At 37.4% G+C, this 22,955-nt stretch overlaps 1 protein-coding gene across 2 annotated transcripts in view; it reads right to left on the bottom strand.

Moving 5' to 3' along the window:
* LOC124364840 (zinc finger protein ush) overlaps positions 1-22,372 on the bottom strand; it is a 394,052-nt gene extending 371,680 nt beyond the window's left edge. For both annotated transcript variants that reach the window (XM_046820618.1, XM_046820619.1), the window contains exon 1: positions 22,204-22,372. In XM_046820618.1, the coding sequence (XP_046676574.1) occupies positions 22,204-22,357 (154 nt within the window). In that variant the 5' untranslated portion in view covers positions 22,358-22,372. The remainder of the gene's footprint in view (positions 1-22,203) is intronic.
* Between the last annotated feature and the right edge of the window lie 583 nt (positions 22,373-22,955).

Genomic DNA, 22,955 nt, shown 5'->3' with positions numbered 1-22,955 from the left:
GATCACTAATAGGTAACTCTAAGCAATATATGGACCTTCTGGCGGTTGCCTGCTCCCTATAACTGCTTTCCGGCAAGAAATTCTAGTCATTTCCTTTTCTAATTGACTATTGGAACATTATATTGTAATATGAGAAAAATCGAGGTTGACCCATATATTGCTTAGAATTACCATTCAGAGAATTCACAAATTCTAAGGAATGCTACTGGTGGTAAAGAAAACAACAATCAGTGGCTCTAATAATATTAATTGAGAGTTTTTTAATTGGTAGTTTTATTTGGGCGAGATTGTAAGAGTCGTTACAACTGGTAATAACTAGTCGGCTTTAAAGCAGTGATAACGAACAAGCTGATAGGGTTATCAGTTATTATAATAGATAAGAGATCCAAAGTACACGGCTGCTCTGATACCGCACTGAACAATGCTCGGTTTTATAAACATGATGCAAACTGTCGATCTCAGTTATTGTCTAAGTTACTGATCTCAGAAACTCAGATAAGGTTCTTTGCTAATAGGCAACGATTTTCTCGTAGCGAGCGATATATTTATTAGGCAGTTAAATGAGTGATATAGGCGTTTTAAAATGTTCAATTTGTACGATGGATAAAATGTTTGCAAAAATCCAAATTAGGTAGATAGATGAATTTTTATCCCTTATAGCATAAACTAAAAAGTATTTTCCCGTCGTTGACTACATAGTAATAATTTAAAACGTGGTAATTTAAGGAAATTTTTGTATGCTAATAAAAGGTATAATAAAATATAGCTAGTGTATTTTATTGTATAACAATCAATGAGAACATATTTCAAACAATTCTAAAATCTCTTTCTAAATTTCTGTTTGCATGTTCTGTATCGCCACACAAAAGAAACGATAATTATAAACTCATTACATGATATAAGTTATGTTAAGTAAGCTATAACAATAGTGACAAAAAAATCAATTTACATTTAAATTCGATCCATCAAAATGACGACATGTTCTCGGAGATTCATTTTGAGATTTTGTTGCATGAAATACACTAATTAAATACTGTACTAAATATGTATAGCATTGTACGCTCCCTGTGTTTGATCATAATTGCGCGCGCACCACCGCCTAACTGATTTTAATCATTTGTTGGTTATTCATCATAAATTTCGCCGGGACTTCACAGTTTTTACTCTATGCAACTTTCCGCTGCAGTCATTCGATACTACCACACTATCGACACATTGCGGTTATCGTATCGAAAAGCCGAAATCGAATGAAAAAGTATGGTAAAACTGCTGCTTAGAAAATTAATCGGGAAGAGCCCTTAAAGTGTATTTCATTAATCACACACATATTTCATGTCATAAAAGGAGTTATTTATATTAAACCAGTTCTATACAAAGTATATTTCTTTCCATGCAATAAAAAGTCGATACATCGAAACTATTAATTATTATCGCTTTATTTGTTCGATATAGTATCAGTACTTCCGTTAAAATTGGTATTTTAAAACGTCTTGAATTCGGTCGTCAATAATCAGGGATTGTAAAATTCCATTGAAAGCATCTGATAGAGGCGTATATTCTCTACAAAGTACTTTTATTCATTATCGTATATCGAAACAAAAATATCGATACTTGTACATGGTTTTATCGATTAGAATTATTCTTATCGAACGTGTGGAGTTACGGTTTGTCAACTCAGTTAGAGAAAGTGGAACAAACGCGATAATATACAGTGTATCCGGAAAACACTGGAAATATTTATATATAATTATATGAGCGAGAACGAACAAAAAAGATCATTTGAGCGGAATGTCTTATCTAGCTTCATTTAGCGACAGTTTTAGTGGTTCATTAATGGTTTAAATTACAGTGTTGTAATTTGTTAATGGATATCTACCGTATCTATCAGGTAAACATTTTAGTGCTATAAATGTTAAATGAAAGTGTTTTTAGGTTATCCTAGGAAGAACGTAATCAAATATTTGTTTTTTGTAATCAAGGAATATAACTATTAGACAACATTTTAGCATATTATTTTCTAACATTGGAATAATAATAATACATGGCATTATATTTTAGTATGCAATTATATTGAAGTGAAATACATTTGTTGATTTAAATTGGTAGACAAGTATTTTTGTGGTCTCAGTGGTATTTAATCTGCAATAAACGTCTGCAAGTTTAAATATAGACAATACAATATTTTATGTTCTTCATACTCAATAGGTACTCATTTCTTAACACAACTGTACTTTACAGTTTTAAGCCAAACGCAAAACAGACGGTACACACAAATCACACGTTTACAAATAAATACACGTTATTCCCTTATAATGTGTCAATATGGAATACATACATGTCATAATAATACAAAACTATAGACTCAAATTAGATAAATAGTCAAACAAAAATACAATAAAGAATTTATTAATTACCCTTACCTAATTAATTGTTAATTAACCAATGGATTTTATTACAATTACGGTACATACGGTATAACAATTAAAATACTCACTTATTTCTACAATTTGCCGTAGAAGAAGCAGCTTAATTAACTTTAGGTGCGAATTCAGAATCAAGAGAATAAAAAAAACGGATGGTAGTTAAGATCTTTAGAGGCGTTGGGTGATCGAAGTCAATAAAATGTTGCAGTATCTGTCTCGAATCACGTGTTGTGATAACCTCAACCAGCTGCTGATAAGAATCTTTATCAGGCATCTGTTTATAGAGTGATTTTCCTAGTTATAAACTGAACTGCGCAGTATAATCAGAGAAGTTGAAGAAGGAAGATCAATTGAAGTACTTATACATATACTAGTACAAAAATTGTTAACATTAAATTTGTTTTTCTATTCCATGTGTTATACTTGTACCTTGAAATTGGTGTACTCATTTTGTAATAAAATATATTTATTTCAAAATGGAATTTTACCAGTAATTAGGTATTTACTAAATCAGTTACATGCATCTATACATAATGAACATCTAATTTTATCCGCGTTTTGTAATAGTTATCGTTAAATTATTCATACAAATTGTTTGACATTGTTTTGTTTGTAATCTTGTTTATTGAAAAAAAGAACTGGAGCGTTTCATTTAGCGAGCTTTGAAATTTTACTTAAATAACAGAATACCATCCATACGCGTCATGGCGGTGCCATACATTGTATATCATCACATATTGTAGAAATAGCTTAAATGAGTAATAATAAATTGATTATAACACCCGTAATTAATTTAAACTCGTAAATCGTAGCTCTCTCTTAATATATGATAAATTAAATTGTAAATCTTCTATCGAATTGTGTTAATCACGTTTACCCTTATGGTTTACCGAAAGACAATCCGCTCTGAAATTGTACATGCCCAGATCAGATGTATTGGGCAATGCGACAACAGGGTCAAATCTCATTGTTTTCCCAGAGGTTTGTTCGTGACAACCACATTCATCCAAATGTCTCATCAACAGACAACCTGTTGTGTGTCTGTACAATTGTTGTTATGAGAATTATGGCAATCACGATTGTTGTTATGGGAATTATGGCAATCGCGATTGTTTTTATGGGAGTTATGGCAATCACGATTGTTGTGATGGGAATTTTGGCAATCACGATTGTTGTTATGGGAGTTGTGGCAATCACGACTGTTGTTATGGGAATTATGGCAATCACGATCGTCGATTTGTTTTATCAAGAGGTATCCTGATATGAGTTTTGAACAAACATCGGTTTTGTTGTTATGGGAATTATGGCAATTGCGATTGTTGTTATGGGAATTATGGCAATCATGATTGTTGTTAGGGGAAATAAGGCAAACGCGATCGTCGATTTATTTTATCAAGAGGTATCTTGCTATGAGTTTGAACAAACATTGGGTTGTTGATATAGGAATTATGGCAATCACGACTGTTATAAGAATTATGGCAATTACGATCGTATATGTGTTTTATCAAGAGGTAACCTACTTTAGGTTTGAACAAACAACGATTTGCTGTATTGGGCATTGTAACAACCAAGACCGTCCATGTGGAACCTGTTTTGTTATTCACACCACTCGACTTTGTACTAATGTTTCTGTATGTTTAATGCGGGATTTGCCCTCACGACGAGAATCACAATTCTTAGCTACAGTAATTGTGTTAATCACGATCTCCTGTCGATCGGTGCCACACCGGTACCAGCGTGTTCACGCGGACCAGCCGTACACTTATCTATTGAATCAGTTCGATTTAATTATTATTACCGAGGGTTTTCACGATGCATCAGTGCGAGTTATAAATCTGGTGCAGTTCAGAGACCTGGTGGGGGGGGGGGGGGGGTCAGCCGGTATAATTGTGGCACGAGCGGCTTTGCAAGGGGAACGTGTTGAAAGTTCGCGGAGATCTGATGGGGCGCGCGCAAGCGGCCACTCCCCCAGCGCACGACACGGCTGTATTTGGGGCCGCCGCAGTGATGGTCGCACGGACATGGTTCGCACCTCTGCGGCGGGAACATGAATGGCAACAGGTACTGCCTGCCCCGCCCCTCCCCCCTACACGACACTGCTAGCTGTGGTGGCTTCTGTGGTCGCGAACTGTGTTTTGTGAACTGAGCTCAAGGCTCTTGTCAACTCTTATTTTACTTCTTTGGTCGGGCGAAGTTACTGCACCTATTCCAGCAAGAAACTCGCGTCGGCAGCACTTCCTCCAGAACAACCTGGCCGTAGTTATGTACATGCAGAATGTCAAACCTATTAATTACTTATTACAGGAACACCAACCATGCACATCCCTTCGTCATCGTGCACGGCATTGGGGGGGGGGGGGGGTGGGGGGGGGGGGGGGTGGGGGGGGGGGGGGGTGGGGGGGGGGGGGGGTGGGGGGGGGGGGGGGTGGGGGGGGGGGGGGGTGGGACTCTTGTTGTTCCATCACGAACGTCTTTGGTCTTATATAATGCATTTTCAAAAATCGAACGTGTACAGTTTATTCTCCATTGATGTTTATTCAAATTCCCACAATTTACCGACAGAAAGTGATTTCTTCACTTCACTTCTGCTTGATCAAGTTATGACAGAACGCCACTGACTTTACCTCTTGTCTTTCTGAACTCTGGACAAGGTCAAAAATCACGAACAAAATTTTCGCGCTCAGTATTTGCATTCAAAAACAAATCAACTACTGTTAAGCTCATAAATCTTACAACCATTTTTTGGAGGAAGATAAACAAAATTATTTATTCTAAATTTAGCACATTACAGATAACAGTTGTTTTTATTCCAAATCTAGGAGAATAACTGAGGAGGTCTAGGTTTGGTCCACGCACTAAGTCATTATTAAGTTTGACTTCATGTTTACCTGGAAAGAACAATTCCTAAATAACTGTATGTACAGCGTTGCACTGAAGACGTTTGAAGTATAAATCGTAGGACGTGCTCGACTACAGACAGGACAGGTGGCGACCTCGGTCCGGCAACAGCTGGCCTCGATGTTGTGGCATTCGTCACCTTGGCGGGTGTCGCTGGAAGATCTCCAGATCTAGCGATAAGTCGCACTCCAGCGGAATACATCAGCATGACGTCATCCCACGTCCTGGAGTGGCGACACATTTGTCCCCGCGTGTGTGGAAATCGATTCACTTTTTGGGTAATTTCCATTAACAATTCTTTGTTTTACGACTCGTTGTAGAAATACTACAAACTCTAAGAAGACTCGACATGAAGAGCATTTTCAATTGGGGGACAAACAATAAATGAGTTTAATAAAGATTCCACAGTGGCAGACAGTAAACGTACTGCGGACCGTAATACCTGAACAGAAGTGGAGTCTGTACTAGGCGTCTCGTTATTTATGTTCTGCCGAGGCTAAATAACGGCCACGTGTGAATTCCAGAGAGGTCAACCCAATTTGGCCGGGACTCTCCAGATACCAATCGAGGAGATTTAGATATGCCAGTGATAAGGGTAGGATTCCGGCTCCCGGGCGGGGAGTCGTAACTAATTAATCTGGAAGGCAAAGAACAGGAGCGGCGGATTAAAATTTCCGAACAGGTGCCCGCACATTGTCCGGCTGTGACGAGTCTCTGCCGGGCGGGTTTCGGCACCATTCTTCCACTTCCTGGTCGTCAGTCCGCGCAGCGCGGCGCCTTTGACGGAGGTCGATCACCGTCAACAGCCTACACAGCGGTGCTTGGGAATCTTCGGCAAAAACCAGGCGCGCAACGGACCTCCTTTCTTTTATTGCCTCGACTTCCCGCAACAGGTTCTGATCCACCCGCAGATGGGAGTATCTCGACATCGCCACAGAGCTATTCCGGTGATTTACGTCAGTCCGATGGAATAGTGAGTTGCGAGAGAAATTTGAGACCTAAGAAATAAAATCTGTACGAAACCTCAAACATGCACCTGGGGTATCAATAAAATAATGGTATTTATCTTTTCAACAAGAACATTTCTTTAGTCTTCGAGGTCTTTCCTACTTACCATTTCAAATGAAGATGTCAAATAAATTAAAGCAACATATTAACTTCAACAGTGAAACACGTATATCAATTCAAAACACGTGTTCTGTTTTCCTTCTTTTCCTATGGATCTGTTTCAAGGTCACAATCCTGAAACGTGGCGATTGTGTTTTATTTGAAAAAAAGGGTTTCCTTTTTTGCGTTACCAAGGACTTCATCAGGGGATTCCGTGCGAGTCAAAGTTATGAGGTAAGTATTGTTGCTAACATATTTTCTCAAAGATCGGCTTAGAAAATTAATTAATGCTTTATATAGAAATAAAACAAGACAGACTCTGCACGACGACTTTGTACGACTAAGTCTGCACTGAAGAACGCCACTGGGTGTATTTTGTTTACTCAAAATAAGATCTTTTTAGTATATTTGTAAATTGAATATAATAAACTATGTTACGCACTGACCGGTTATTTATTTTTGGAAAGAAATACAACTGGACGTACGCTCTGAAAAATATTTTATAGAAACAGCTGTTCACTACGTTTGAACAAAATATTCCACTTTTACAGTATATAGACAATACAAAGGCTTGCCTTTCGTAGAATGCTAAATAAATTTCAATAAAAAGTTATTAAAATTTTAAAATTTGACCAAAGCCTGTCTTTCACACAAGAACCACTCAAATTAGATCCACTTTCCGCACAACAGAGGCGCACTGCAAGAAGTAAGACGGTAATAATTTATGTGTCACGTTTGTATACACAGATTGATACACAGTTACAGATATGAATGAAACAACAATGAGAGTAACTGATACTCGGGCTACACAAGTAATATATTATTGTGTCGTTGACACTACAAGAATTAATTATTATGTTGGTGAGACCCGTGCGGTTACTTGTGGTAATGTAATAAATCTGTGTAAGGCCTGATAATACATGGGTTTTATTGAACATTAAATACTTGAGTACCTTATGTTTTGTTCACAGAATCACATTGGAGAAGATGGCTAATTTATAGATATCATCCCAAACGCTACCTAGTTATTGTAATATTTTCACCGGTTGTGCAGAAAAATATATCAGACTCTCATATTTGATTCGAATTTATAAAAAGTTTAAATTTGATAAAAACACACAGCAACGTAAACTTGAGATACTACTTTAACTCTCTACACTATCGAATGCTGTTAAAGCCGATCAGAGTTTCAAAATAGGATACGAAAGGGGTAAAGCAGTTTTAAGTGCAGACGCAAAATATTGTACAATAACCGCCAGGCTATAATACGAGTTAAACGAGCATACTAGCTATAATTGAGTTTAATTTTTATCACACTTTGGCATCACATTTTTATATTTTATTCTATGGTTGAGTTTAACTGAAACCCGCATCTCGTAAATCTATAATTCACAAAGAATAAAAAAACTTGCACTTAAACTTGATTCACTTGCAATTAGTGCTTAACCGTGATGAGAAAATTAGTCCCCACAAAACAAGACCAGAGAAACTCTGTAACAAATCAACATAACCTCACCACACTTGTTATTACTTATAAGTGAATTAATTCCCAGTCCACACAGAGATGTCGCACAAAGGCGTAATCCAGTACTGTTCGAGTATTACTCTATATTTAGTTGTTTATATTGTCTTTAACAAATTTTTGTAGCCTACTGTGTAGACAAGAGAGTGCTGGCGATTTTAAACTTACTGAGATTTCAATAACGGCCATTCGCTCGTCAGTGCCCCAACAGCTTCATACAGTAAATAATAATAGATCTTTATTGCGTTCACAATTTAAGAACATTGTATACAATCGTCAATATACATGTAGTAAAATAAAAATAAATCAATTTAAATACACGTCATTTCACTTATTAAAAAGTGTTCAGCTATGCTGATTACAATTTAGAACAGAACTAAAGGACTTGACCAATTCATTTAAATTAACTTCAAATTCGATCCCAGCGGCTCATCACAAACTCTTCAATAGAGTAGAACACCCTCGACACCAATAGGTTTCTCAATCGAGCTTTGAATTTTTTAGGATTATTTAAATTTGTTTTCTCATCAGGCAGCTTATTTATGAACCTTACACCAACCTCGGATGGTAAACTTTCGAACGTGGCAGTTCTGTGCTGTTGAGTACGGAAGTTGTCCCGGCCCCAGTTCCATATTGGTGAACGTCCCTGCCTTGGACCAACTCACACTTGAACCGGCAGTTCAGAGCAACCTCGAGGATTTAGAGACAGGGAAAAGCCAGCAATTCAAGCTCCCTGAAGGAAGTTTTACACGAATCTCTGAATTTCAATTTTGAAATTATTCGGTCCGCTTCTCTAGGATTCTAAATGCTATTTTTCAAATTTGTATTTAGAACAGCTGCCTCACAGTCTCAGCCCGTATGGTATATGAGGATATACAAGGCCAAAATAGGCCGTTCTTAGTACGCCCAAGGAGCAAAACTTTGAGAGGTTTCGTAAATGCCCGAAGAAACCTTTAAACATATGCATGTGTCGTCCCATGTCAGGCCTCGGTCAAAGCACATACCTAGGAACTTAGGAGAATCCTTTTTCCTCTAAAAGAACATCATCTACCATCACAGAAGCGCAATCCTCAGGCACATATTGCCGAAGGTTGAGGGAGGATCCGACTAGTCCAGCTCCGACATTCAATAGACGCTGACCACTAGTATATCTTGAGACACAGATGGATAGGAAGATTCGGTAATTGAACGTGTGTACGGTGTAGAGGCAGAGGTAGCTATAGCTGTTGTTTGTCTGGGCGGGGCACTCACAATACGGCACGGTCAGCAGTCGATGGTATCGGGTTATTAATTGGCCGGCCCTGATTGGGAACACGCCCGGACCGCCGCCGTTAACATCTACGTTAGCCGGAGTCCGGTGCCGCCATGAGCACGAGCTAATCACACGGTCACGGTGCCATAAACCACCAACCCAACCGGAGAAAGGCCTGGGCCGGTGATACTCAGGCTCAGCATGCCTCTAAGTCTAGCTAACCTCTGATTTCACACATGAGAGCTCCCTACAGATAACATCTGGATGCAGCCTTAACCGTGCTGGTGTTACTTAGAAGATAATCTCTGAATTCATTCCCAAGGAATGAAAATGATTATGACGATGTAACTTCCACAGATAATCTCTGGATTCGTTCATGAGAAAATCGTCATGCCGTGGTTCCTTTCACAGATAACTTCTGGATCCATCCGTAAGAAAAGCAATAATCATGACGATGTTACTTGAACAGATAATCTATGGATTCGTTTCTAACAAAATAAACGATATTGCAATGATACTTCCACAGATAATCTCTGAATTCGTTCCTAAAAAATAAACGATATTGCAGTGATAATTTCACAGATAATCTATGAATTCGCCCTTAAGATAATCTCTGGATTCGTTCATGAGAAAATTAATAATCATGCCAGAGTTATTACCACATATAATTTCAGGATTCATCTGTAAGAAAAGGAATGATCATGCTGATGTTACTTTCACAGATAATCTCTGAATTCGTTCCTAAGAAAAGCAATGAACATGCTGATGTTACTTTCACAGATAATCTCTGAATTATATCATGAGAAAACTAATAATCAAGCCAGAGTTAGTTTCACAAATAACTTCTGGATTCATCTGTAAGAAAAGGAATGATCATGCCGATGCTAATCTCACTGATAATCTCTAAATTCGTTCCTAGAAAATAAACGATCTTGCAGTGATATTTTTACAGATAATCTATGAATTCATCTCTGAGAACAAAATGATCATGTCGGTTTTACTTTTACAGATAACCTCTGAATCCACCACTTTGAAAAGTAATGATCATGCGATGTCACTTCCAAAGGTGATGGTATGACTTCACTTCCATAAGCTAAACAAAATGGCGAAGACAATACCAGTCCCACACATAATATCTCTTACTTCCCTTCTATGAGAATCAAGGTTCATTATACAGTGATATTTACATCGTACAATGCATATTTATCAAACCAAATCTGTAAAAGTGCGCTAATATTCTTCACAACTACACACTTCTACAGCTTGGAGACTTAAACGCAAGTCATCTCAGAAGCTGCCAGATCGTGCTGGTTACACTGGACACAAATCTATCAGTGTTAATTATATTTATCACTTAGTATAATAAGGCATATATTATACTGGTAAATGGAATTCCGCATGCGCTATTTTGTACATTATCAACTACAGTTTCCATTGTTAAATCCAGTATTTGAAAACTGTTCACGCCAGCAACCCAAACAACTGAAAAGTTTCCACTCATCCATCACTTTACCCAAAAGATGAGGGGACTCATTCAGTGATTTTTATTTTTAAATTAAACGGATAATAACTGATTGTACTTTATAGTGGTGTTAACAAGTATCGTGTAACATTGTAAAAACCTTCCTTATTAGGACATGCAATCTAAGTTGTTAATGTCTTCAGCGATTCTTTACCTTCTCACAGCGGGGCCTATGAGGAAACGTTAGTGTAAAAAAAAACATTACTATACAATCAAATTTGAGCAGTTAGGAAAAATGGTATATATTTAAAGTTTTGAATATGCGTACTACATAAAGCTTCACCGTTAGTTGCCAACAAATTTGTTGATAACCTGGAGACTTGTTGTGTATTCGACATTCTTTTCTTCTTCCACTAAAACCAAGTGCACTTATGGTACTCAAATAAACCACTGTAGCATAATTTTAATCGCTCGGGGCTCTATGACCTCCTAAATATTCCGGTTTCTTATGACAACAATCTTCACGTTTTGGTTAAGGTAGTCAACGATTATACAGAGTAGCTTTACGTGTTGGAAGCTCCATAAAAACCTTTCTTATCCTTAAAAACCTTCAGTATTTACATCTTTTTGTTGAATACGGGTAATTTAGAAAGTCAAGTAGTGCATTTACGTCCAGGGAAGCCCAGTACTACGTTGCCGTTATTATGCGTAACATTCCAAAAATGAATTCGAAATTCGTGAGTTTTAAGGTCTTCATAACAATTCGTAAAACATAGAACTTCGATTTCATAAAATTAATCGATCTGTAATTGGGCCTGATCAAAGATTCTGATTTTAATTGATACGGTTTTATTGAACTGTACCATACGGCACAGTAAATTATTAAGTATCTAAACCACAAAGTGAAAAACGAATAAGTCATTGAAAACATTTTTCTGAATTCCACATTAGAAAATGTTTTTTGAATTTTGAAACTTTTTCTGAGAGAACTTTCTGAGAGTACCTGTAATATACGGTGTTAACATTTAGCCCGCTAAATACAGGAAGAAGTGAGAGGATAACTTGTTATGTACCAGCCAGTTCACCTATATCGTGACGAGGGATAAATTACGACTGTCAAGAATTAGTACGTTACTAATCACATTTGAATTCGTTCAATTGAATTTAAAGCCTTCGCCTGAGCAAACCAAACCAGGAGACTTCGTACAGTCAAATGGTCCACTCTCGTACATCAGTCAGTACGCATTCTGCACAATATATGACAGTCGAGCACGAGTCAGTGTGTGAGTAGTGTAGGTTTGCAGCGGGACAAGACGTATGCGCATGCGCGCTGTGACGCACTCTATCACCGCGCCATCGTAACGTATGTCCGCACCGCGCATGCGCCGATCCCGTGTCTTCTCGCGCCTATCCGCCTACAATCGCCAAGTCTCTTTGCCACCACTATAGTCGGTGATGTATGGCCCTCGAGCCCCGCTGATACATGGCCTCTCATCGCCCCCATAAACAGTGCCGTCATCGGGGGATTTATTTCGGAGAGACAGCGCACTCTAGACACGTGGAAGATTAAGGCTAAAATAGATTACAGTATTTCACAGATTTGAAATCAGTAAAATAAAACGATGAAAATACGACAGCTCAGTTACGAGTTGAAAATTCTAATCATTTTATGCCATCTTATAAGTTACTATTTCTATGCTGAAAAAATAAGTAATTTTTAAAAATCTAGCCTACTTAGTCGCATAATATTGTTAATTTACATATATCCATGACAAATTGAGAACGTTATGTTGGCACAACCAAGGCACTTCTAACACCAAATAATAAGCGGAACCAATTTTATCAAGCCCTTTATCACTGCACTTTGGCACAAGCTATTCATCCACTTAATACGGTTTTTACTGTACACGATACATTTTTATGCCAAAGATAACGTTATCTTATTTAGTCCACACACACAATCTAGACCAAGGTTACACATTATACATGATTATTTTCGTTGATGAGTTGATATTGATCGGTAGCCATTCCTTCTAAAACAGTATTCTAGTACTATGCTACGTACATTCGGATATAGAATTTCTTCATTTGTTCACCTCACATATCCGTCTTCTAATTCTACGTCTCCCGACGATGAACTATAAACTATCTGTCTATACTGTAAAAATGCAGTACTTAGAACATTACTATTGTAAGTCATCACTGCCCATAATGGCCGCCAATAGGAGATATCTATATCCTGAGGTCTCCAATGAGCAACCGTATATTTATCTTACAGTCAAATTGCTCAATCAAAACCAGAATGAGTGCAGTGTCCAAGGTGGGGCGGAGTAGAGGTGGCAGAGAGCTACGACTTTATTAGCGGTAATTGCGCGTCATTAACAGGCCGCTAATTCCATGTCGATCGCAATCGCTGCGTCCAGTGTGTGGCGCGAGTCGGATAAACAACGTGTCGGATAAACAAAGTATTGGAACGCGTAATGTGACAGTAACTATGTTGTGTGAGGTGAGAATCACTGCGTCCAGTGTGTGGCGCGAGTCGGATAAACAACGTGTCGGATAAACAAAGTATTGGAACGCGTAATGTGACAGTAACTATGTTGTGTGAGGTGAGAATCACTGCGTCCAGTGTGTGGCGCGAGTCGGACAAACAACGTGTCGGATAAACAAAGTATTGGAACGCGTAATGTGACAGTAACTATGTTGTGTGAGTTGTGAATCACTGCGTCCAGTGTGTGGCGCGAGTCGGACAAACAACGTGTCGGATAAACAAAGTATTGGAACGCGTAATGTGACAGTAACTATGTTGTGTGAGGTGAGAATCACTGCGTCCAGTGTGTGGCGCGAGTCGGATAAACAAAGTATTGGAACGCGTAATGTGACAGTAACTATGTTGTGTGAGGTGAGAATCACTGCGTCCAGTGTGTGGCGTGAGTCGGATAAACAACGTGGCGGATAAACAAAGTATTGGAACGCGTAATGTGGCAGGTAACTATGTTGTGTGAGGTGAGAATCACTGCGTCCAGTGTGTGGCACGAGTCGGATAAACAACGTGGCGGATAAACAAAGTATTGGAACGCGTAATGTGACAGTAACTATGTTGTGTGAGGTGAGAATCGCTACGTCCAGTGTGTGGCGCGAGTCGGAAAAACAAAGTATTTGAACGTTTAATGTGGCAGTTATTATGTTGTGTGAGGTGAGAGTCACTGCGTCCAGTGTGTGGCACTAGTAGGAAAAACAAAGTATTTGAACGTTTAATGTGGCAGTTATTATGTTGTGTGAGGTGAGAGTCACTGCGTCCGGTGTGTGGCACGAGTAGGAAAAACAAAGTATTTGAACGTTTATGTGGCAGTTATTATGTTGTGTGAGGTGAGAGTCACTGCGTCCAGTGTGTGGCACTAGTAGGAAAAATAAAGTATTTGAACGTTTAATGTGGCAGTTATTATGTTGTGTGAGGTGAGAGTCACTGCGTCCAGTGTGTGGCACGAGTCGTATAAACAAAGTATACATACATAAATAGGCCTAGATTATTTAAAATCTGAAATTTTAATGTTTAGTTTTATTATTTGCTTCCCTTCCCCCTTTCTCTTGTCGTACCTGATCTTGGAAGAAGCATTAATGACCCAGGAGCCGAGAACCCTTTTGCATTCCATATGTATATAGTTTAGTTTTTCTTGATATCGATGTAGGAATTTCCATCAATCATAAATCGTGTTTTGTTTAGTGCAAAATGTGAAGCTAAAAAGAGATGAAATGTCAACATTATATACAAGTCATATTTTTTTAACTTAATACCCATAAAGCGAACTGTTCAGACATGTAAATAAAACTTAAGCAGAGCATCTCAACGATGCAAAGACTGGATATGTCACCGAAATGATAACTTTTAGCCTCTTATTGGTCTAACGATGATATAACTATTATTTAGATGTCTTATGGTTGAATCGGGGGTGTAATAATATGAAATACAATGGGCGAATAAAAAGTCTGTACTACCCCTATATTTGTTTATAAAGTTGATATAAGGAGATATTCTTTGGGTAGTGGTGCAATGTAGAAAGGAAGTTTAATTAAGTTAGTTTCAAAATTGTTTGTGTCCCACAAAAATGCGGAATCTAAAAAATTTCAAATGTTAACTCCTCTCAAGTGACCCCACATTTTGAAAAGAATAAGCAAACATAAAAAATAGTGAAAATCAGAGAACGACGTCTATTTTAAATCTAAAATAATAGGTCGTCAACATTTTAATGAAGTCTTTACATTTACATTAGTATTCTTTGGGTAAAGTTACTGTTTGCGTAGTCACTCATTGTAAATAATCTTCTTATCAGTGTACATTCTAAACTTCATTGAATCCTTCTTTCAATGCATTCCTAACTGATTCAGAACGACCAATCAGGTTCCACGCAGTAACTGTACCTAAAGAAAACTAATGTAAGTGTAAAGACTTCATTAAAATTTTTACGACCTATTATTTTGGATGGAAGAGATAGCGATCTCTGATTTTCACCATTCTGTTTGTTTATGCTCTGCAACAAGATGAGCCACGTAAGAAGCTAGGTTGTGTGCTAATAGAGTGCACATTGGCCCTAAGACAGTACTGGAAGTCACAACACCTAAAGCCACACTCCAGTATAGTGTTGGACCAGAGGTGTTCGCATGGTTACCGCAGTACGGTCTGTGAAAGGCCAGGTGATTGCGCCAGGTGTGAGTCAGGCCGATAGACTCCACTATCAGATCGAACCGATACACTGATAACGTCTTATCACTGGCAAACATTGAACAAGACTAACTTTAGACACCTGGCTTTGCCGCGTTGCACCATCGCCATATCGGTGGGAGGCTGACGGTGGATTGCAGCAGAGTTAATTTACGGTATACATTTACCACCAAAACGGTTGTTATATCGATTAGTTTTCTTTTGTTAAGCTAAAACAGACTGAAAAAGCACCTCAATCATTATTATAACCTCATCGTCACTACGTAAAAAACAATTTTTTTTCTCGTGCACCAACGAAAACCTAGTATAGTAAACCTTGACCTACCTACAGTACACTTTAATTTGCTTACTTTTTGAAGCTTATTTCTAATTACAAATCCCAAATCGGCTAAAACTCATAGATTGTCTAAATATACAAGTGTGTATTCGCAATGCACTAACTGGACATATGTAGAAAACATTTTAATATACTTCAAATCATTGTAAAAAACTTTAAGCACACCACATGTTGTTGGTTGTTGGAATCTGCCTGTTATATCTAAAACTATGTTCGAGGTATCTCGTATTTCTCGCGTAGAAGATATGATATTAAAAAAGAGATCAATTTTAGAAGGTCACAAAGTAAAACGTTTTTTAATGCTTTCTTTGTCGCTTCATCAATAAAGATATATTTTAGAAGGAAAGTAGGGGCGAGCAAACAAAACCCTGAGCGATGAATATCTCCTGACGAGTAACGGACGATAACGTTATCTACGGACGACGTCAAAGGTAAATTTTCTACTGCCATTAGTCTCCGGCTGATAAGGCGAGGACGGTGGAGCTGCGGAAGGAGGAGTGTATATGGGCAGGCCAGGATAGGGGCTGTTGAACCCATATAAACTGAGGGGGTAGATAGAGACGCTATCTGTTCGTGATAACTATGGTTTATCGCATCTCCGCTAGTGCTAGGTGGGCCGGGCCCGCTTCCTTTGTCCCATTCCTCCACTTATAATGTTATTTCGTTTTTAAAACCATGACGTATCCCTCAATGTCTGATGAAGACAAACATCCTGCTGAACGAAGCCCATTACCCTTTTTTTATATTTACATAGATTTTATTATAAAATGTACGCATGGTACAAAATCAAAGAGAATAATTGTGGCGTTTAGAGTGGTTACATGATCCTAAAAGCAACCTTATATGTTTTATTTATTCAAAACAGAAAATATATAACAAATTAACATTAAGATCTAACAGAGATTACTTATTAATGCAACTAAAAACATTTTCAAAATGTGCACCAATAAAAATTGTCATCAGTTTGTTGTGTAACCAGTGAACTGTATGGAACGTAGGATAAATGGAAGCAAAAGGGATGCCATTATAAATTGAACAAATTAATGTTGCTATTACAAGTATATACACCCAAAATATGGTGTTATCGATTTACACCATCAAACTTAATTAATAAATTTCACAACAATAAATTGGATTTTTGTCTATCTGATAAATTTAATTGGCAAAATATTAACTAAAAAACTACCTGAATGAGAATGAGAAACTATGAACAAATACAAATGCGAGTGTACAAGGGTTTCCCGGTAAGCGTGAAAGAGGAAACTTAAACATTTTAATATAGCTTTCCTTTAGCCTCAGTTGTAGTTTTAACCGACAATACGTTTTATAAAACTTTCATTTGCTGGATCAGACGATGATGGCAATACATTCAACACAATATTATTGGAAATCGCAGTCCGGATTGGTGAGTACTAATTGACTTATTGACACAGTCTTATTGACTTAATAAATATAACTTAAAATACATGTATGCGGGTTAAATATATTAATATGTACGGAATGAAACTAGTTTACTACATGGAAAGACATGCCTATGGGTACGAAACGAGTTAATACAATTGTCCTCTTCGTGATAGTAATTGTTAACATATACGAAATTACTTTGGTTTGAATATAAGATTATTTCACTAAAGATAACATTTTTGTTGGCCATTTCCGTGCTGTGTTTGATTAATATGATTGTTCGGCTTAAGATTACATTTTTGTTGGCCATTTCCGTGCTGCGTTTGGGTTTTATATGATTGTTTGTTAAATATTACTCTTTTATTGGCCATTTATGTGGTGTGTTTGGTTTAAATAAGATTGCACTGCTAAAGATTAAATTGTGTTGGCCATTTCCGTTCCGTGCTGCGTTTGCGTTTAATATGATTGTTTGCTAAATATTACACTTTTATTGGCCATTTCCGTGCTGTGTTTGGCTTAAACAAGATTCCCCCGCTACAAGATTACATTTTTGTTGGCCATTTCCGTACTGTGTTTGGTTTAAATGTGATTGTTCTCCTAGAGAGTATATTTTTCGATATTTTCATGGTTATCTTGTTTATAATCTATACAAAATTCAACTTCTACAAATCTAGACCCAGACGTGGCTTACATTGTTGGAATAAGCCCCATATTAAATTGACCGAACATAAAGAAACGCAGTAACGTAATAGTATAATTTATACACAATATAACTTCAAAATTAGTGATTATAAATATAAAATTTGTGCTTGACCATAATAAAAATTTTAATACTGTTTTAAATGTTTAACAATAATTAACTCCCAAATATGTGCCATTACGTTTGGTTCGAAAATAACACTCTCGTTGCTGTTTTGTTGTGGGGAATTCATATGAAACAAAGAGAAGCAGAGAGGAGAGATATGCTCGCGGCGTGGAGAGAGGTTTCGTCTACCTACCTTTGTCCCCAACTGATAGTGTTATCTTATCTGATGGCGATAACGCTCATCACCTGATCCCTTCTGTAAATCACTTCGCCAGACAAAGACCACTGGTGATAACATCCCCCCGGCAAAGTATTTTTTCCACTGAGCCTGAGATAATAATGGAAGTGAGGAAATGAAACTATATTATTTATAACTTAAAAGGAAGCGTGATAACTTGTGCTCATGTTGTTAATGAGTTGAAATGTCGGAGATTTACAATTAATCACGAACTGACGTAAGCTTGCACGTTCCGGCTGTTGGTAAGATGTAGAAAGACTTTATCGACATTCTACTTAGACACAGTTAATATAAATCCTCTTAATATTACTAGACAAATAGATAATCTACTAGTAATTATTACTCAAGAAAATTTATGGACATTTTAAAAAATAAAATAAATAGATATACTACAAGTATTACCATGGAAACTTAATACATATTCTTATAATACTGTATTAGTATTCGATACTAAAAACTGTATAATTATTCTACTAGTATTATTGAAGTCTCAAACCAGAGATGACGCCTTTATTGGACTTAGTTTCTCTTCTCTACCGACTTTTAACTACTTTCGAACATGTCACGTCTATTCCAAGCTAGCCGTTAAGAATAAATAGTCCAAGTCCCTAAACATCTTTTGGACTCAAACTCTTTGGCCCATTGGTTATAAAATATGGAGTATTATCTTTAGTCCACTTCGCAAAGTATAAAATTAATTAGGTAACTTTTTGGGCGTAGCATCGATGTATAGTAGGACTCTTACATTTATTTGGAAATTAAAGAACGTCACCTAAAGGTTTCTTTGCAAAAAGGGTTTGGGTACAAAATATGAGAAAATGTTTTTAAGGGCAAGCCACGCTTGAAAACTATATAAGCCACACTTGAAAACAATGATTAAAAAAGTGTAATCAATAAACGTAAATGTACCACATTATTCACGTTTTATTTTTTTTAGCACATGATATCACAGTTCCAGTGTAGTAAAGCGATAAGAATGTCACGAAAGTCACGATCCCATCGTACTGAATAGTCGAGCTTTGTAGCTAGTTATCACAAATGACGGTCTGTTATCATTGTTTGCCAACAGCGAGCTCATTACAGATGCCGAAGTGAGCAATCCACGGGCTCCCGGCGCGATAAGTCACGGTAACAGCAGTCCGCCTGCCGGCTGTTGGCTGTTCGGCCTTTATCGGCAACACTCGGACACATTCGGCCTAAAGACTTTGGATCACGGAGTGGCCAGCAAGTCACACTCGGGGCAGGCGTGATTCACCGGCAGAACAGAGACTCGATAACTTTGATAAGCCGATGAGTCGGCGCCGCCACGACGGGGCTGACAAACAAGCGGAAACTTAGTATTCCTGTAACTATTATTACTCAAGTTGTGTGTCACCCGGTGCATGAAGTAATTAGTTATTTAATAACAACCTGCAATAACACTTCACCGAGATAAGGAAAACATCTCGGCTTTTGTTTATTCACTTGATACCATTTACCACGAATGTTGAAGCGGCAATTACTTCCAGTAAAATTATTTTATTTTTAATGTTTATAATTTTAGTGCATGAATACAGTAAAGGAAATCATAGTTGGTTCGGTATAATTGCCCTTTTCATGGGGAAGACCACGCAGTCGCTTTCGAACAGACCTAAGAATTGCGAGCAGAATAGTTGAAACAATGAAAATATTAGTGACACATGACAACAAAACTACTTTAGTTTACAAAAAACATTCTGCACAGCATGGTGTGACGGGACGTAACTCACGTTTTATACCTTTATGAAATAACGTACAAGTTGTAACATTAACCTTATTTCACTTATTGTAAGCCACTCTGTTATACAGGTACTTTCTTCGCAGCTTAGAGCTAGCGTGACTATAAAGGGATCACAGTTCTAATTCCTGAATACTCGACCGATTTATTTAACGAATTAGTATAGCTTTCCATTTAGCCATGTAATAGACCGGTTAAAATAATCCCAGCATTCAAACAAACCTTTCCTTTCTAAAAATACCTCTTCATATTTGTTGCCTATTATTTTTTCCTAAAAATAAGTGAACTACAATAAAATTGTATTTCACTATCGCAGGAACGACTGAAAATTGGCACTAGGAAAATGACCTGCCACCGTCGAATATTTAATAAAATTTCTTCACATTGATACTGTACTGGATATTTTCCAACATGTGTAAATTACAATGTTAGATTTTTGAAATCCGCAAGATAATCCTGTATGTTTACACTGCTACAAGAAAACTAAACATCCTCTGTCCGAATCGTGCCAGTTTACAGCCAATAATTAGAGCCGACAACTACGGGGACGACTAGGATCGGTTCTAATTACTGACAGAAACCCTCGTGAAACGGGCGATCAGATATGAAGACCAGAAAGAGGATAAAAGAATCCTATCGGCCCCCCAGATCCGGTTGTTAGCCCGGCCGAGGAGGGCTGGGACAGTGATCCGATATCCATCAGATCAGATAGAGGACCTTTGACACGGCAAACACGCTGCTACAATTTGCTGGCAGAGGAAGTGGGCTATCTACAGATAGCGGGCGCTCACATCCCAGATTATCGCCCGTCTCCGTCAGATAACGTCAAGGCCGTGGGGAAACAAAGCGTTGAGAAACAGAAATCATAATGTCTTATTGTAAAAAATCCAGAGGAAACAACGACGTTACAACATCTGTGATCGTATGTGATAACGGAGGCACTTGTGGGAAAGAGAAAAACGGCGATCGGCTGGATGTAGTGCTTGTTATATTCTGCGGCGGTAATTGCTAATAGCGCAGACTCAGGAAACCGACATAACCTCAACTAATGTTCCTCGAGGTTTTCCGCTTCCGTTCGCGGTTTCAGTGAAGACCACGAGTTGTCATTCAGTTTAAAACTTTAATGTTAATTGTTCTATTGAACACATTTAATACAACTTGGTGAACTAAATTTACACTACATTACCCGATGATAAAAGCGAACATGTTAGGACATTGAAGGGCACTGATTGAATTATCGTGTCACTGATAGCTTGAATGTATAGTTGACTTTTACACATTATGAAACTTTTAACTTCAACAGGAAACATAACAGCAGTAGCACATATAAGATGAATTAAGTACCCTACTTGACATTTTATATCAGACATTAAGTATAGTATATGGAAACCCAATTGTTCACGTTTTTTTAAGATGCTTGAAAATGTATGCAAGAAGTGTTTGCTCTCGCTTTTGACACCCGATTTATACATAACTGAAAACAAAATGTACATTTCAAAGAAAAATGTATTCATAATATTTTAACTATCTTTTTTAGTATTAGCAACATAACCTAAAATACTCAATTAAAATTTAAATTGTAAACATGTTTAGTGAAATAAATTACATGAATTAAAATAGAATAAGGAAATAAGTCAAATTAACAGAATAGTTCATGGTTCACCTTTTCATATTTCTGCACAAGGAACAATAAACATTAAGCTAGTATGTTTATATATAATTAATCACCAATTAAATCACTAATCACACCACAATTTCACCACAAAACCTGTTAGGTAGTAAATAACCAAACGGTTAGCGCTAATTTCATTTCATTTACTCACAAATGTATTTGTATTTTGTTCATTTAATTAATAATTGAAAATCCAATTACAGTAGCCCAAATCTAAATTGACTCTGCAAACTATAATATACAAGGAAAAGTAATTATACAACAACAAATATATAGATGTAAACATCGCTTATAGGCTACGTAGCATAGATATTATCATTAGTCTCCACAGTAATAACATCATTTAAAACACACCAACAAACAAACTAAATTTATTATTATATGGTGACAAATATTTTTGATTTTTAAAATCAGTATAATATAATCATTAGTAATTTAATACTCTTAAAAAAGTTTCTCTTGAGTTTATTTACTTAGATAACTCAGCATGAAAAATGCCGTTTGCAAATTTCTTTCACGATAAAAACATAACAAATTGTACACGTTACAAATTTCAATGTTTATCAGATGTAATAAGAAAGTAAACAAAACCAGTAAACAAACTAACCCAACACTGGCGAAGACTGCACCATGGCGACACGATGTTTCCGTGCACACTCACTAATCATAACTGAGATCTGGTAGTTGGGCCGCTCGCCACAACGGTGCAGAGCGCTAGCGTCGCCAGATAGCGCCACCGTGCCACCGCCACTATCACACATAACCTCTTTCTGTCCACTCCATTCCCGACTTCTGTTATACAGGGGATTAAAATACTCCCGAAGATTTGAGAAGCGTCTACGACACGGATGCTCGACCACAATTAAAGTATTGGGTGTCGGAATAAATTACGTAAAAAGATTAGAAGCCAGGATGTTAATGGAAGAAGGTTGACGACCCGTTGTTCGGTAGTCCCTGATTTACGTGTCTGTGTCTGTCACTCTGTCCGTTGAGTCTTAGAACCATCTACGTTATCTTGACTTCGGATAAGAAAGCCAGACGGCTACACGGATCTAAAATACAACTCGCTTTGGGGAACACTCAATCTTACGTCAATTATCGAAACCAAATTTTAAATTCTTGATGCGGTGCACTGTTTCAATATGGCACTGTTTTGGTTTCAAACTTTAGCTAGTTTAAAAAATAAATATTTTAAAAGGCAGAACTAAGCAAATTATCGGATTTTATTCTTAGCTTTCAGCCTATGTGATGTCATAAAAAAGAATAGCGATAGCGGTTAGTTAAGAAAGTGTTAAGCTAGGATTTGAACCTTACTTTCGACCGAACCTCTACTTCATTTTTATTATACATATTTGTATC

This window comes from Homalodisca vitripennis, chromosome 6 (genome assembly GCF_021130785.1).
Source record: "Homalodisca vitripennis isolate AUS2020 chromosome 6, UT_GWSS_2.1, whole genome shotgun sequence".
Taxonomy (NCBI): domain Eukaryota; kingdom Metazoa; phylum Arthropoda; class Insecta; order Hemiptera; family Cicadellidae; genus Homalodisca; species Homalodisca vitripennis.
The sequence above is the reverse complement of the archived record's forward strand: the minus strand, read 5'-3'. Positions and strand labels throughout refer to the sequence as shown.